Below are 16,589 nucleotides of genomic sequence, written 5' to 3'. Positions count from 1 at the left end.
ACAGTTAATAATTTCAAAAGTACTGACAAATCGCTGTTTAATACTGTTTAATATATAATACTATTCATTGTTTAATCATTTAAATTTAAATAACTTCTACCATGTTTTAAGTGAAAGCAAATAGTTTGCTAATTACAGGCAGTACACCTATTTAGTATTAAAACGTTTTAGAAGCTTTGAATTAATTTACATGTTTGCCAGCTAAAGAATACTTCTGAATACTATTTGTGCAAGTGGATAGAATATAAATAGGATTTTTCTTGTTGAACTTGCTTACCTTATTGATAGATGGTTTAATAAAACATTTTCATACTAATTCTGACGAGATCATACTATAGTTTAGTTACTTTGCAATAACAGGTTTGTGTTCCGCACTTGTATAGACATAGCAAGGAATACAAAGTTAAGCACTGATTAGAATATGTTGTTTAAACAAGACCTTACATTGAAGCAGCATGGAGAATGTCAATGTTTTGGGAGGGGGAGGGGGAATTAGCATAGATTTCCACTTCCAAAAATACTGTTCAGGTTAAATTTACCAGAAGCTAATCTTGATAGATTCTTAACTATAAATGAAAATCACAGAACCAACTCAATATGGAGGATAATCTCATAGTATTTATAGATTTTTCCTATAATTCAGGTCCTGTCCTTGGGCCACTAGAGCACTCTGCCTTTCATCCTGCCATTTCATGTAGTTACAAAATATTGTCGTCTGTGAAATGCAGGTAAAAAATTAGAATACACACCCAGGTTGTTAACAGAAACTTTCATGCACATTCAGTTACCTATATTATTTTTTGTCATGTCACTGTTTGTACAGGTTGCAGATAAACTGCTTGTTATGCCATCATGGTCCACTAAACTTATCAAGATCAGAATGATCTATAAGAATAGCTACACAGACAGAATATTTGGCATACTAAACTACCATCTACTATTCTAAACTAACAATGTGACAAAAACGGAAATCAGATCTCTCTCTCATCTCTCTAACCATCAAATTAGATTTTTTGCTTTGAACACAGAGTGAGTTAAATCTCCAGAGTTCTTTAGAGGGTTGTTACACAAGAACACCTTTCTCGCTAAATACGATGAAGTTCTGAATTCTATCACCATTTGCTGAGTCTTTGTCAAACATGTTTTAACTATTGGCAATACTCTGAATTTGTCTTAGATGAATTTCTCTGGGAACAGTGGGAGTTTGGCAAAAAAACAAAACTCAGAGTGAATGCCAGAAGGGATCCAGTTCTCAGGCCCTTGCAAATAAATTAGGCTATAGTGCCTCCCAGTGTACAGCTACTAATATCTGAAGTTCAAACAAAAATGGTAAAGTAGAGAACTGACTTTGGACATGGAACGAATAATAGTTTAGGAAGTCAGTACAGATATATTAGAGCCTCCCCTTTAAGTGCTTTTTTGTTTTACTTTAATTGAGTACAGTTAGACAACTGACTACAAGCAGCAAAGCTATTTGGGGCAGTGACTCTCTTTTTGATCTGTATACGTACAGTGCCAAACACAACAAGATCCTGGTCCATAACTGTATCTCCTAGATGGTACTGCAATAAAACAATAATAATTTAACAGATGCATAATCTGGTGTGATTATAGCAAGTGTTTTAAAATTAGTTATATAAATGTCCTTGAGCCAAATCCTTTTGAAGTCAGGGGGAATTTTCTATTGGCTTCACTGGGCTTTTAAATCAGTCCCTAATGGATATGTGTCTTACGGTATGTCTATATAGCAGTTAGATACCTGTTGCTGGCCCATGCCAGCTGACTTTGGCTCACAGGCCTCGGGCTAAGGGGCTGTTTAACTGCAGTGCGGACACCCAGGCTTGGGCTCTCCCACATCACAGGGTCCCAGAGCCCAGGCCCTACTCTGAGCCCAAACATCTACACCACAATTAAACAGCCCCTTAAGCCGAGCCCCATAAGCTCGAGTCAATTAGCATGAGCCAGCTGCGGGTTTTTAATTGCAGTGTAGATATACTCTCAGAGTCTAATCCTCAGAGGTGCTGCACTCAACTCTCAGTAAAAGCAAGGGAATGGATTCCAATATGTTTTTCCCAAGTCAGTGTCACAAAGCTCATATCTATATATCCAGAGCAGGCAAGATTTTCAAAAATAGGAACCAGAAGTTAAATGCCTACATCCACAGTTAGGTACAATTTTTTGAAAATCTTGGCAATCAATCAATTAATACCTATTAATCTTCTCCCTCAGCAGAAGTAGTAGTATCCTGTTTCTGCATTACACACTGAATCCAGATTTTACCCAGGGTCCCAAGTTCAACATGATCAACATTTTTCAGTTCTTGGATACATCATATGTTCAGGATATACCACTGGAAAACAGCTAAAAATCAATCAATAGAATCCACTGTTGAATTTCATTGCAAGAGAGATGCAGGTGTACTGTCTTGCATTCTCTTTTTAAAATCAGCATTATTCCCTCCGGCTGCTTAGAAAGGACTATGATTATTAAGCGATGTACAACTTTGCTAAGACTGGCTTGGGGTGGGTGATTTATGAAAAGGGTCAAATCTTTAAAACTGAAGTCAGTCAGTCAAAAATGAACCAAGTTAAAAACTTTGATTTGCCCATTTGAATAGCATAATGTGAACCACAGTTTTAGCTACAAAGCACAGCATTATAAATATTTTGTTGAAATAACTGTCCTTAAAATTGTCACATTTTAGCTCCATACTGAAGGTTAATACAAAACACATTAGTTTCATAGTAGTTACCATCTCATTGTTTTTTTTATTAGATTAATCTGTTTTACCCTCTTGACTAGTTCCCCATATGTTATTCTAGTTTTGTGTAGTAGGCTGGAAATGGTAATCCACAGTGTAGGAGCTTTACTCCCACAGCAGGGAGTTCTTCTGGTGAAGGATCTCTGGTCTGCACTCCATTTCTCATGCTGTCTAAAGTGCATGTAAGAGCAAGAAGCAGAGTACTCCCCACTCGGTCTGATACACCCACCTCAAGAAGAGCAGAGTTCTAATTCACTTTAAACAGTGAACCTTGCTGTATTAAAAAAGAATAAACAGTGCTCCTACACCAGTGGTGGGCAACCTGTGGCCCATCAGGGTAATCTGATTGCGGGCCGTGAGACATTTTGCTGACGTTGACTGTCTGCCTGCACGGCCCCCTGCAGCCCCCAGTGGCTGCGGTTCGCCATTCCCGGCCAATGGGAACTGCGGGAAGTGGTGGGCTGCAGGGAAGTGCTGGCTGCCGCTTCCCGCAGCTCCCATTGGCTGGAAACAGAGAACCGTGGCCACTAGGAGCTGTGGGGGACTGTGCCGGCGGATGGTCAAAGTCAGCAAAATGTCTCACGGCCTGCAATCAGATTACCCTGATTGGCTGCATGTGGCCCGCAGGTTGCCCACCACTGTCCTATACCATATTGCTGGGGAGGCCACCACAGGAGGAGTGGGGGAGAGAAAAATCAGGGAAAAGGATAAAACCAAAGAGGAAAGAAGGAACATAGAAAGATAAGGCATGAGGAGAAACAGAGACGGTGATGCAGATTTAGGCCACCAATTCAGTAAAGTATCCCTATTTAGGAGACTATTTAAGCATGAGCTGAACTGGAGAGAGAGAGAGCGCAGAGGAGAAGGTGAAAGAGTGAATACGTGAAGAAAAAGATGGGAAGGGGAAGACAGAACTCAGAATAAAGGAGAGGACAGAGTGATACAATGGAGAAGAGAGTAACTGGTCACTCAGGAGATCCCAACTACAAACTAAACACCAAAATTTCTATTTTCCACCTTTGTAGTAACTAGGGTTTCTTTTTTTGTTTTTTTTAAAGTAAGGTTTGGTGAAAAGGCAAATGGAAGAGCTTGATTCAGTTTTTTGTCCATCGGAAGAATAGCAAGTCAATATGATGAAATAGTTCCCCTAAACTAGCTAAGGAGAGCAAAAGTTAAAATGAAACAGGTTACTTACTGCTGTCGGATCTTTTAGGTGAAGTTGTGTTGCTGTCACTTGTTTTAAGCCACCTGGATAACTAAAAAAACACCCAAAGAACATATTTAATAATTAAGACAGTGAAACAAAATAAAACAGTGAAAAAGACAGTGATTTTTTTTTCTAATACAATGTTTGATTCTGTAAACACTTTTTTTCATTATTACTCACTGTTGAATTATATTTGTAACATGTTACCTGCGTATTATAAATTTTACATAAATGGCTTTCATGGACACAAGCAGATCAGTACACAAGGCTGAAAGGTTTGAATTAAAAAAAATATTGCCAGCTGATCACAGCTAGGCAGGTGGCAAGTTACATCATGCGCAAGCTATTATCCCAACAAACAGCTTATTATTATCATTACTTTGCCCTCTGTTCCCTAATCCCATTTACCTATATTGTAAGCTTTATGGGGGAAGATGTTGTGTTTACTGCTGTTATAAATCTTATCGGGTCCTACAAATTTGGTATTTTTTCCAACTACTAATCTGAACTTTGGATCTGGTCCAAAATCTATTGAAGTCAATGGGGGACTTTCCATTACTTCAATGGATCAGCTCCAACTTCATAAAACCTTAAGAACTGAAAATATCAGTATTGTCAGTACATGTAATACATTTAGAATATTCACTTAAAACTGCAGTTATTTGAATACTACTACAATTCCCTCCCTCTAGTAACACCCTCAACTCCACTTTTATGTTTTCCATACAATTTATTCATTTTCAGAATAGACTTATTTTAATAATTAGAGATAAACCAACTAAGGTGGTCATGTTCGAAACACGGGAGCAACTGTTCCTATTTGCTTTGACTGACTGATTAGAATTCCACCCAGAAACAAATTATTCCTGCCAGTACTAAATACAGAAGCTTGGGAAATAACCACTGTTGACAGCTTATATATCAATTTTGTCTCCATAGTACCTCATGTCTTAAAAGTTTTCTCAGTGATTTTTAGAGAGATTTAAATCACACAGATGTAATTCTGTTAACGTCAAAATGCATTCTTTATCTTTATTCAGTTAAACCTTTTGCATTGGAAAATAATCTTGATCTTGCTATTTGCCCTTTGGTCTAATAACATAACTTAAGAGGACTTCTGCACTGCTCTTAAATTGTTGGTTTTTGTTTAGTTGGCTTTTTTAGTGTTTTAGAAAACAAAATCCCTTTTGCTATTTAACTAAAATGATATTCCTGTTCTTGGCTTCACCTCCAACCAGTAAGATTGTTTTGCTAGGCAAATTTCACTTATGCCTTCTTCTGACGTCTTGTATCTCAGATGATTTCTCTAGCAATAGATATTGTGCCAGGGTGGACAGAGAAATTTAACAGAATATAAGATTTATGACACACAAAAGGAATTTCCTTTGAATTCACATTTTCTAGTTAGTGAATTTACTTAAAAGCAAAACGGATTTCAGCATCAATCTCTAATACTAACTTCTTTGAGCATTTACTATCAAATCATGGACCACTTACCCTGTGTGAGAAGAATATACTTTCTGTTCCCATTTGTTACCAGAAAATGCAATGTGTCTCGTATTTATTATGACAACATGGTCTCCACAGTCACCTAGATTAGAAAGGATAGAAATTTCAATAGGAGATATCACAAGGGAAATACAAAAGTCCTCACAAAATTACTCACAGAAACAGAGCAAATATCACATTATAATGTCTCAAATGAAACAATCACTGAAAAGCATCACCTTTAAAATAAAAATCTAGCCATAAATAGAGAATTTATTTACTTTTTTCATTATCACCACCACCATGTTAAATGCTGGGTGAATACATTTTTTTTTTAAACCAGCGTGGGTAGTTTAAGTCAATGCAAGTTGCATGAGTAAGATTTGCATGTCTTAAGTCACTGGGTAACATTTTTTTTATTCAATATACTATATGTTTGCTCTACACTACCAAAAGTCAATCCGAACAAATTAAACACAAACTGAAGATAAATCTTTAAAGCAGAATTTAAATTAATTTCAGATTTCTAAAACAATTTTTCATATTAAACAATTTCATAATGAACAATTTTTCATAATACTGAATTTTGGACTAGAAAAATATTAGTATGAAACAATCTTAGGACCTAAAGCTAAAATATATATTGGAAACTAAAAGAAAGATTTAACGTCATTAGCTTTGTGCTAGACTGAAGCATTTGTACTAAAAATCAAGCAGAGTTGAGTGTTACAATATAGAATCATAGAGCTGGAAGGGACCTCAAGAGGTCATCTAGTCCAGTCCCCTGCACTCGTGGCAGGACTAAGTATTATAACATACACAAATGGGTGCAATATGAAAATTTTCCTGCTATATAGAGAGCATCCCTCCCATCTATAGGTACCATAATGAAAAAAACAAAACAAAACCAAACCCTGTATTCTATTACTAAAGATACTTTTCAAGCATTAGAAATTTTGACAGATCTTCCAAATTAAATAAAATGTGACTAAATTTTTTTTTTACTAAATTCCAACATGTATAAAATAACTGTGAAACAAGTGCAAGTTTTCTAAAATATATATATACATCCTCTTGATGAGTCATTACTATTCCATTAATTCAGATCTCTGGAAGATCATTCACCTGGAGTTCATTTCCATATTGAGATTTAACCAGTTAGTCTAAGTGCCATATTAAAGTATAATAAAAATGTAATTAATATTTGAAGAAACTGATAATGTAAAACAAACACTGTTGTGGGGGAAGATCTCCCAAAGGTACATTCCTTACCACATACATCCAGAAAATCTATGTGACCTTTCATTGCTGACTGATCACTTTTACAAAGTATCGTCTATCTACACAAAATATGGAAGGCAGGTGAATTCTGAGGAAATCTGGTATAATTTGTAGGTTTTTGGGAGGAAAATTTTTAGCAATTATTCTTCAAAATTGAAAGTTTATGCACCAGCAGTTGCTGATGGAGAAAATCTTTGACATCAGCAGCTACATTTTTCTGTCAGATTTTATCCTAAAATGCTTAAGGTTTCATGTGCTGTGCCTGGTGGATAAAGTTTTCTCTGTTAGCAGCTGCACTTCCACTCTCCTACAGATCCAAATACTCATGAACCCGCAGCCTTATAACTTATGAGCAAGTCTGATCTCACAAACTAAACAGGATCATTAGGCGATTCAATAATTGTCAGTCTACCATTTGAGCCAATATTGAACCAATGCTCCAGTATATTACTGGAGGTGCCAACCCTTGGATTAAAGATTAAAAATCCGAAGAAAAAATTTATTAGAGTAGACATAATAACCCAATTTGTAATTTGTTTATTTATTTGTTTAAGGTCTTGCTTATGACAGAAGTTGTTTTAAAAAACAAACAAATCTAAAATCAGTTTAAAGCTGATTTTGTTCAGTGAAAAATCCTGTGTGAACACACAAACTGGTTTAAAACTGGCCTATATGTGTTTAGCTTACATGATAGCATAAAAAGATTGAAATAGAATTAATATTGTTCACACATCACACCTTTAGTTAAACCAGTGCAACTCTGTGGAAAGACCAAGCCCATACATATCTCAGGAATCCCTTGCACTTTCAGTTGGACACAGTATTCTTTGCTTCTTGTCTTTAAATAGTATGCACTGTTCCTGTAACACTTCAGAGGTGGCCTCATTCAACAGTGTTGAAAAGCGAAAACAGTACTGTATGCACAATTAAACTCAATATTTGTTCATAGCTCCTGCAGCGTAGACCCAATGAACTGTACTGGACTAAAAATGTTTTCTGGCTGTTCTCATGATATATCGATTTGTCATATTTTAAGTCTTTTTAATTAATATTTCTTAATAAACATACACACACACAGACCTCAAAAGACCAAGACCTTAATCTTCATTAATTACTTAGGTTTTTCTTCTTTATTTAATAAAGTGCCTGACATCTGCCTAGGATCACGAGTCAGTCTGCCACTTATTAGCTTACAAAACTAACAACCTACATGCCAAACTTTGTGATCATTTTCAGATGATAAGTCTTAACTCTTTCTCCTAACCATTATAAGTACCAAACATTACAAACTGAAGGAATTCCTGAAGTTTTCACCCTAAAGGCTGATCAGCATTTTATTGCAAGGGGTGAAGAATAATTATCCACATTGAGGTAGTTGTGCTGAGCTCCAACACAGTAAATTACCAAGTGCATTTTGGTTTCCTTTAATTGCTTTTGTTAGATTTATTTCATCTTCTAAGAAGTTTTAATAACAATTAAGTATCAATGTTTAACTTCAATTGAGGGAACAAAAGTACAGTGAACATGATCAATATTCTTATGATATTGAATGCTTGGTGTAATCTGTGTGGTATAATTTTATCTAAAATTTTGAAATTTGTGGAAAAAGTATACCACTGTTCACGGCTTAAATGCAAGATAAGTTTACATGAAATCAAATTTCTTCCCTCCCTCTGAGTTGGAATTCAGTTCAGTATACTTGGAAAAACAAAAACAAATAGAAGAGTTTTACTGAACAGAAGCATTATACAGAAAATTCAGTTTTAGTCCATTTAAAATATTGAAATCTCAGAGTTCTGAGAACTAAGTTAATAATAGTCTGCACTTCCAGCACCACGAAGCAATAAACAATGCAAAATGGAAATCCATACGGACACTGCTCTTTTACAGATTACTTATCTCTCACCCGCACTAGCCTCCAGAAACAACATAATCACATTAAAAAACTAACAGTGTTCAAGACACTACATCAAAAGCTATTTAAATAATAAATGAATGTATTAAATACAGTATCCTGTGTGCAATACTGTATAAGTGGTGCTTTACAGATTAAAAGTACTGTTATTTTATTAAAAAGATTTTAACCTGTTTCATCAGAAGCAGCAAACCAAATAAAATCCTTCTGGAAAAAACCTTTCTTCCCTGCCCAGAAGTTAAAAATTGAATGAATGTGAAGTTGAATGATCTTTTGCAGTGAATGATCAAAAACATTAATTTTCAGGAAAGTTTGGTCTCAAGTGACATCTTGTGGATAAAAGATGTTTTGCAGTTTTAAAATTCACATTATTCAAATCACTTCTACAATCACATTGTAAGTTATACTTTCCGCTATGAAAAATAATAACTAATCTAAATTTTCACATGAAAATTAATTGTGAAACAATGTATACCCAGCATCAACCAATATTAGATTCATTATTTCAAAGACAATATCAACAAACTATAGCAATACAGATAAGGTTTTGGAACATAGGGTTTTCAACTCAAAAGATTCATATTTAATAAAAGACTCTGAACTTAGCGCGCACACAAGGTTGAAAGTGTCAGTGTTTCTTTTAGCCTTACTAAATCTTTGTGATAATTTGCACAAGGGCCATGGAAAGATTTTCCATGTCACAATCTCAGCATTGTGGACAGGGACTATCTTTTTGTACAACTACCTGGCACAATCAGGTCTCAATCCATGACTATGGCTCCTAAGTGCTATAGTAACAGAAATAAACAGTAATGCCTGTATAGCAGATTAGCCAGCCTGTCTGGAAGGGAGACAAATCTTTTGGTTTAAATTAAAATAGATATTTGAAATTTATTTAAAAAAAGAGATGAGAAACATTTTATTCGTATATTTTGAAAATTCTACTTGAAAAGGAAGTAGCTTTTAATGAACAATTTTGTCGTGTATTATGTAAAGGGACAACCAATTTGATGTATTTTAATGTCAATTAAAAAAAAAAAAAGTTAAAAAGTAGTGTCAGTTACTGTACTTGCCTCTATGCTCACTTTCACATTATTTTGGTTTCACAATAATATTTTGCTATTTGTTAAAACGTTTCTCTCTCTGTTATGATAACTGCACAGTTATATACGTAAAACAATGATGCCAAACCACAAGCAGCCATATTGTGTTGTCAAATGCACAAACTAAAAATTAAAAAAATAAATATTTGTTGTTCTAATCTCTTTTAGCATTGTAAGATATAATCACAATAGATTTTAGACAAAATTTATATAAGAAGATTCCAGGAGCGTCACTGTGTGTGTCCCTCCAAAGCCTAAAATGTCTGTAGAGGCAGCATAAAGCGATGGAAACAGCTACAGCATAATTGAGGGCTCTTTTTGGTCCAGAATATCACCAGGCTGAATCATCACCAAGTTTTGCTGACTGTTACCATCCAATTTTTAAGTTCTTAGCCGTTCTTACTTTTTGAATTATACCCATGAGATATAGCTACAGTAAAGCCTGGTCTATACTACAAAGGTAGGTTGACGTAAGCCACCCTATGTTGACGTAATTGTGTACAAGTCTACAATTACATTTATCTCCCACAGATGTAAAGTGGCCCATTATGACGGCATACAACACCAGCTCCCTGAGTGGTGCTGAGCCATGATCAATGTATGGAGGTTGATGTAGCACGAGTGTAGATGCTGTGTTACCTGTGCGTTACCCTAATAGTCCTCAAGCAGCTGTCCCACAATGCCCAACACGGACCACTCTGGTCACAATTGTTAACTCCATTATCTAGGGATCATGCATTTCAGAAGCCCCCTACTCTGCCTTTAAAACCCCTGCAAATTTTTGAAATGCCTTTTCCTCATTGCCCAGCTTGGTGAGCACACCTCTATCTGCTCTTTGTTCATGTGTGCAACGGCCCAGCTGATTATGTCGGCTACATGCTCTGGACACACACCTGCCTGGAGCAGAGAGAAGATATTGAATCTCCTGGGCCTGTAGGGAAAAGAGGATGTGCAGGCACAGCTCCGAACCAGCCATAGAAACATTAACATCTATCAGCAGATTGCTCAGGAGATGCAGTAGAAGGCGTACGACAGGGACCAGCAGTAGTGCTGCGTGAAAGCCATGGAAATGCAGCAGACAAACCAGGAAGTCAGAGAGGCCAACAATCAATGTGGTGCTGACCCGCAGACCATCCACTTTTACGAAGAGCTACATGCCATACTTGGCAGAGACCCTACCACCATGCTGCACACCACTGTGGATACCTGTGAGGAGCTCCAGTCACAGGCTGCTGCTGTGAACAATGAGGAGGTGGATGAGGAATATGGGAGACAGGTGTTGGAGGGTTCAGCTGTGCTGTGCGCCAGGAACTGTTGTTGATATCACTGCAGTCCAGCCAGTCCCTGCAATCGAGCATGGGCAAGCACAATACAGAGGAAAGAACTTTGGGTAAATGTGTAAATAAATTTCCAATTACAGTGATGGCACCCCAAAATTAGCAGGAAACAGCTACTGACTTTTCATTAATTTATTCATACTACAAGAGGTAGCGGTACAACAAAGAGAGGTAAAGTTGCTATCTGCTCTTCATTCTCCTCAAGAGTAAGGTGGGGTGGGGGCCATGTAGAGCAGTTTGTTTATGTACACAGGGATGTCCCTTGAATCCTCCTGAGAGATCTCGATGAAACTTCCATGGAGGTACTCAGCAATCCTTTCCCGAAGGTTTCTAGGGTTGGCAACCTTATTTCTTCCTCTGCAATGGGCCACTTTCCCATGCCAGTCGGTGATTGTCATAAATATAAAGGGAAAGGTAAACACCTTTAAATCCCTCCTGGCCAGAGGAAAAACCCTTTCACCTGTATAGGGTTAAGAAGCTAAGATAACTTCGCTGGCACCTGACCAAAATGACCAATGAGGAGACAAGATACTTTCAAAGCTGGAGGGGGGGAGAAACAAAGATTCTCTCTGTCTGTGTGTTGCTTTTGCCGGGACCAGACCAGGAATGCAGGTCATAACTCCTGTAAAGGGCTAATAAGCAATCTAGTTACATATGCGTTAGATTCTGTTTTGTTTAAATGGCTGATCAAATAAGTTGTGCTGAATGGAATGGATATTCCTGTTTTTATATCTTTTTGTAACTTAAGGTTTTGCCTAGAGGGATTCTCTATGTTTTGAATCTGATTACCCTGTAAGGTATTTACCATCCTGATTTTACAGAGGTGATTCTTTTACTTTTTCTTCAATTAAAACTCTTCTTTTAAGAACCTGATTGCTTTTCATTGTTCTTAAGATCCAAGGGTTTGGGTCCTAGAGAGGTGGTTAGGGACTATTTAGAAAAGCTGGACGTGCACAAGTCCATGGGGCCGGATGAGTTGCATCCGAGAGTGCTAAAGGAATTGTCGGCTGTGATTGCAGAGCCATTGGCCATTATCTTTGAAAAATCGTGGCGAACGGGGGAAGTCCCAGATGACTGGGAAAAGGCTAATGTAGTGCCAATCTTTAAAAAAGGGAAGAAGGAGGATCCTGGGAACTACAGGCCAGTCAGCCTCAGTCCCCGGAAAAATCATGGAGCAGGTCCTCAAAGAATCAATCCTGAAGCACTTACATGAGAGGAAAGTGATCAGGAACAGTCAGCATGGATTCACCAAGGATAGGTCATGCCTGACTAATCTAATCGCCTTCTATGGTGAGATTACTGGTTCTGTGGATGAAGGGAAAGCAGTGGATGTATTGTTTCTTGACTTTAGCAAAGCTTTTGACACGGTCTCCCACAGTATTCTTGTCAGCAAGTTAAAGTAGTATGGGCTGGATGGATGCACTACTGGATGGGTAGAAAGTTGGCTAGATTGTCGGGCTCAACGGGTAGTGATCAATGGCTCCATGTCTAGTTGGCAGCCGGTGTCAAGTGGAGTGCCCCAGGGGTCGGTCCTGGGGCCGGTTTTGTTCAATATCTTCATAAATGATCTGGAGGATGGTGTGGATTGCACTCTCAGCAAATTTGCGGCTGATACTAAACTGGGAGGAGTGGTAGATACGCTGGAGGGCAGGGATAGGATACAGAGGGACCTAGACAAATTGGAGGATTGGGCCAAAACAAATCTGATGAGGTTCAATAAGGATAAGTGCAGGGTCCTGCACTTAGGACGGAAGAATCCAATGCACCGCTACAGACTAGGGACCGAATGGCTAGGCAGCAGTTCTGCGGAAAAGGACCTAGGGGTGACAGTGGACGAGAAGCTGGATATGAGTCAGCAGTGTGCCCTTGTTGCCAAGAAGGCCTTGTATACTCACAACCAATAGGATCAGTGCCAAACAGTGTAGTCATAACTGTACAGGAAGCATCCCAGCTTGCACTGTCAAGTGATATATGCACAGATATGCAGCAAGCATGACAATTCTGAAACAAGACCCAAACTGCAACGCCAGGTTGAGCACAGTACACTACAGCACATTCCTGGGGCTCACTGCTTTTTCAAAGCCTCTCTAAGGCACACAGCTCATCTGATAACTGTTCAAACTCAGCAGACAGCCATTCTACCTCCACACCCGCAGCAAAGTTTCCCCCTTTGTTTCACAAATATTATGCAGGACACATGAGGCAGCTATAACCATTGAGATATTTTTCGCACTGAGATCCAATCTGGTGAGTAAACACCACCAGCATCCTTTCAATCTACCAAAAGCACATTCAACTGTCATTTGTGTCAGCTGAACCTGTATTTGAATTTTTCCTTGGTTCTATCAAGATGGCCCGGGTACAGGTTCAAGAGTCAGGGTAGGCAGGATCCCTATTAGCATTTCAACATCGCCAATGGTAATCCATGGTCAGAAAAGAAGGCTCCTTCTTGTAGCTTTCTGAAGAGTACTGTGTCCTTAAATATGCAAGCAGCATGCACCTTTCCTGACCAACCAGTGAAGCATCACCAGTGATCCATCAGAGCTTGCATAACCATGTAAAAATAGCCCTGTTGATGTACTCTGTAGCAAGGTGCTCTGGGGCCAAAATAAGGATGTGCGTCACATCTATTGCTCCACCTCAGCTTGGGAACCCCACAGCTGCAAAGCCATCCACTATGTTCTGCACATTGCTGAGAGTCTCAGTTCTGTGTAGCAGAAGACTATTAATGGTCCTGTACACTTGCATGGTAATGGCCCCCACAGTGGATTTTCCCACTCCAAAATGAATTCCCACTGACTGGTAGTAATCTGACATAACAAATTTCCACAGTGTGATTGTCACTTGCTTCTCCACTGTTAGCGTAGGTCTCAGTTTGGGGTCCCTGCATTAGATGGCTGTGGCAAGTTCAGCACACAGATCCAAGGAACGTGGCCTTATGCATCCGAAAATTCTGCAGTCACTGCTTGTCATCCCAAACCTGCATTGCGATGGGATCCCTCCGATTAGTGCTCATTTCTCGGTCCCAGAAGTGGCACTCCGCCATTTCCAGCTGCTCCATAAATGCCCCCAACAACCTTGAATTGGTTCTCGCTGTGTCCCACAGCAAACTGATCACCAGAAAACTATGTTCCTTGTGGTTCTTCTTGCAGCTCTGCAAATACCAGAGGATTGTGTGTATTGCGATTGAAACGCCCATGGCAATAGTGCAGAGTGGTACAGGCTCCATATTTCTGTCAGAGATGTCAGACAGTGACAAGTCCCATGCAGGTTTGTGGGAAATTGAAAATAGGTGCAAAAATTATGGGATAGATATGATATTATGGGATGGAGAACACTGCATTATGGGAAGCTGACCCCTTGCTCCCAGTCACCCTTGCATGAGTCTTTTCTCGCCAACCATGCTTTGCCAAAACTACACAAAAGACAATGTGCTCAACAGTGGCAGGCTGCACACTGGGATACTTACCCAGGGTACATTGTACTGTGCATCAACACAAGCACTCCTGGTAAGTACAAGCAGCGCCAATGCAAGGAGCCAAATATGTACACGCACAAGCGATATACTAACTGCGGCGGATGTCAGGGTGATTAAGCACTGGAATAAATTGCCTAGGGAGGTTGTGGAATCTCCATCACTGGAGATTTTTAAGAGCAGTTTAGACAAACACCTGTCAGGATGGTCTAGATTATACTTAGTCCTGCCATGAATGCAGAGGACTGGATTAGATGATCTCTCGAGGTCCCTTCCAGTCCTATGATTTTATGTATGCCAATGAAACTTGCATCAGCAAAACTTTGTAGACATGGCCTAATGCATGTATCTATACTATGCCAAGAGTCCTAGACCATTGTGATGTCAAATGTGACTCAACCAATCACCACCCCATCTACAGCTAATTTGCATACAACAATTTCATTGGTTGTAAAAGAAAGACTGCACACTCCAGTATACCCTCCATTTGCCATCCATACAAATCAACACAATCCCCAAAACACGTAGCCCACCAATGTCCTCACACCCTCGTTTGGCACCTGCAGAAATCCACACAACTCTCCCAGAATTACACACAAATCGACCCAACCAGCACACACAACAAAAACCACAAACATCACTCAGAAGCCTAGCATTTCTGTTCAGTCAGTGTGAAGCGATGGAAACAGGTATAAGCATGGCTGAGAACTCTTTTTGTTTACAATATCACCAGATTCGCAGTCTGTTACTATCCAGCTATTTTCTGCTTTTTTTACACACAACTTTACAAATCATACCCATGCAACAGCACAGGCTTGCAGCTACTAGTAAATTTATAATTAGGAATATATTTTAAACTTTCCACTGGAGTGGGATAAAAAAGTAAAACTTGATACACGCCTGTTAAAAAAAAAAAAAAAGCAAGCAAGAACAAAAATACTGTCTACATTAGCTCTAATTCTTCAAGTTGCTCCACATGGGCAGATCCTCTCATTGCCTGTGCAATGCCTCAACAAAGGCAATGGGAACCTTCACATGGGTGTAGGGGTTTACCCACATGGGCTCTTTGCAGAATTGGATCCTCAGACTGCACAGCATCAAGGACCTGATACAAAATCCACTGAATTCAGTAAGAGTCTCTCCATAAACTTCAGGCCCTTTGTGAAAGGCGGCTGACTGGTGACTTCAGGTGTGCCAAAATAAATATAAATTAGATTTTTAATTATATTAAGAAATGTTTTTTCTGCTGGAAGATTCAGTGGTTTAAGTCAACAAGCTCCAAAGAGCATTGGTGCTCTGCCTTAGCCCACCTCTCTTCAACGAATCACATACTGGCAAAGCTCCAGACTTATCCTCATGCAGAGAGGATTGTCATTGATGGAATTGGCTTAGCATGTTAGACTCCGCTCTCCTCTTCCATTCTTTCACACCTGACTGGCATTTGCTTCCATACATGATGCACAGTGTAGGGAATATTACTATTATTATCTGTTTTACAGAAGTTGTTCAGAGGCCTCAAACCAGATTCATGACTCCATTATGCTAGATGCAGTACAAACACACAGGAAGATACAAAATCCCTACCCAGAGAAGCTTACAGTTAAACATAGTTAGGCCAGGGACCATGTGTTTATACACCATCTAGAAAAATGAGACCTATAAGTAGGGTGATCAGATGACAAGAACAAAATATTGGGACACATGGGGGGGGGGCAGCCACAGGCTTGCTGCCCCAAGCAAAAAAAAAAAAAAAAGCCGGAGTGCTGCCGAAGCAAAATATCAGGACAAATGGCATCCCGACCATACATCAGTCGGGACGTGGGACAAACAACTAAATATCGGGATGTCTGGTCACCCTACCTATAAGTGCTACTGCAACGTAATTGTTCAGCATTAAATAATACACAGCCTAGCTTTATACGGAAGAATAGTTCAGTGACATAAAGCCTCAGGGAGAAAAAAAATGAAGGTGGGGACAAAATGGTGAGTCTTAAAGTTTGTAAAGAATACAGAAAACACAAA

The 16,589-nt window shown here is 38.9% G+C and overlaps 1 protein-coding gene across 4 annotated transcripts in view; it reads right to left on the bottom strand.

Moving 5' to 3' along the window:
- MRPL13 (mitochondrial ribosomal protein L13) overlaps positions 1–16,589 on the bottom strand; it is a 50,437-nt gene that overhangs the window by 32,267 nt on the left and 1,581 nt on the right. For all 4 annotated transcript variants that reach the window (XR_006288370.1, XR_006288373.1, XR_006288371.1 and 1 more), the window contains exons 3-4: positions 5,466–5,559; positions 3,957–4,017 (exon numbers count right to left, since the gene is read on the bottom strand). Coding sequence is in view for 1 of the 4 variants with exons in the window: in XM_043539142.1 (XP_043395077.1) it covers positions 3,957–4,017; positions 5,466–5,559 (155 nt within the window). In the remaining 3 variants the exon portion in view is untranslated. The remainder of the gene's footprint in view (positions 1–3,956; positions 4,018–5,465; positions 5,560–16,589) is intronic.

This window comes from Chelonia mydas, chromosome 2, assembly GCF_015237465.2.
Source record: "Chelonia mydas isolate rCheMyd1 chromosome 2, rCheMyd1.pri.v2, whole genome shotgun sequence".
Classification (NCBI taxonomy): domain Eukaryota; kingdom Metazoa; phylum Chordata; order Testudines; family Cheloniidae; genus Chelonia; species Chelonia mydas.
The sequence above is the reverse complement of the archived record's forward strand: the minus strand, read 5'-3'. Positions and strand labels throughout refer to the sequence as shown.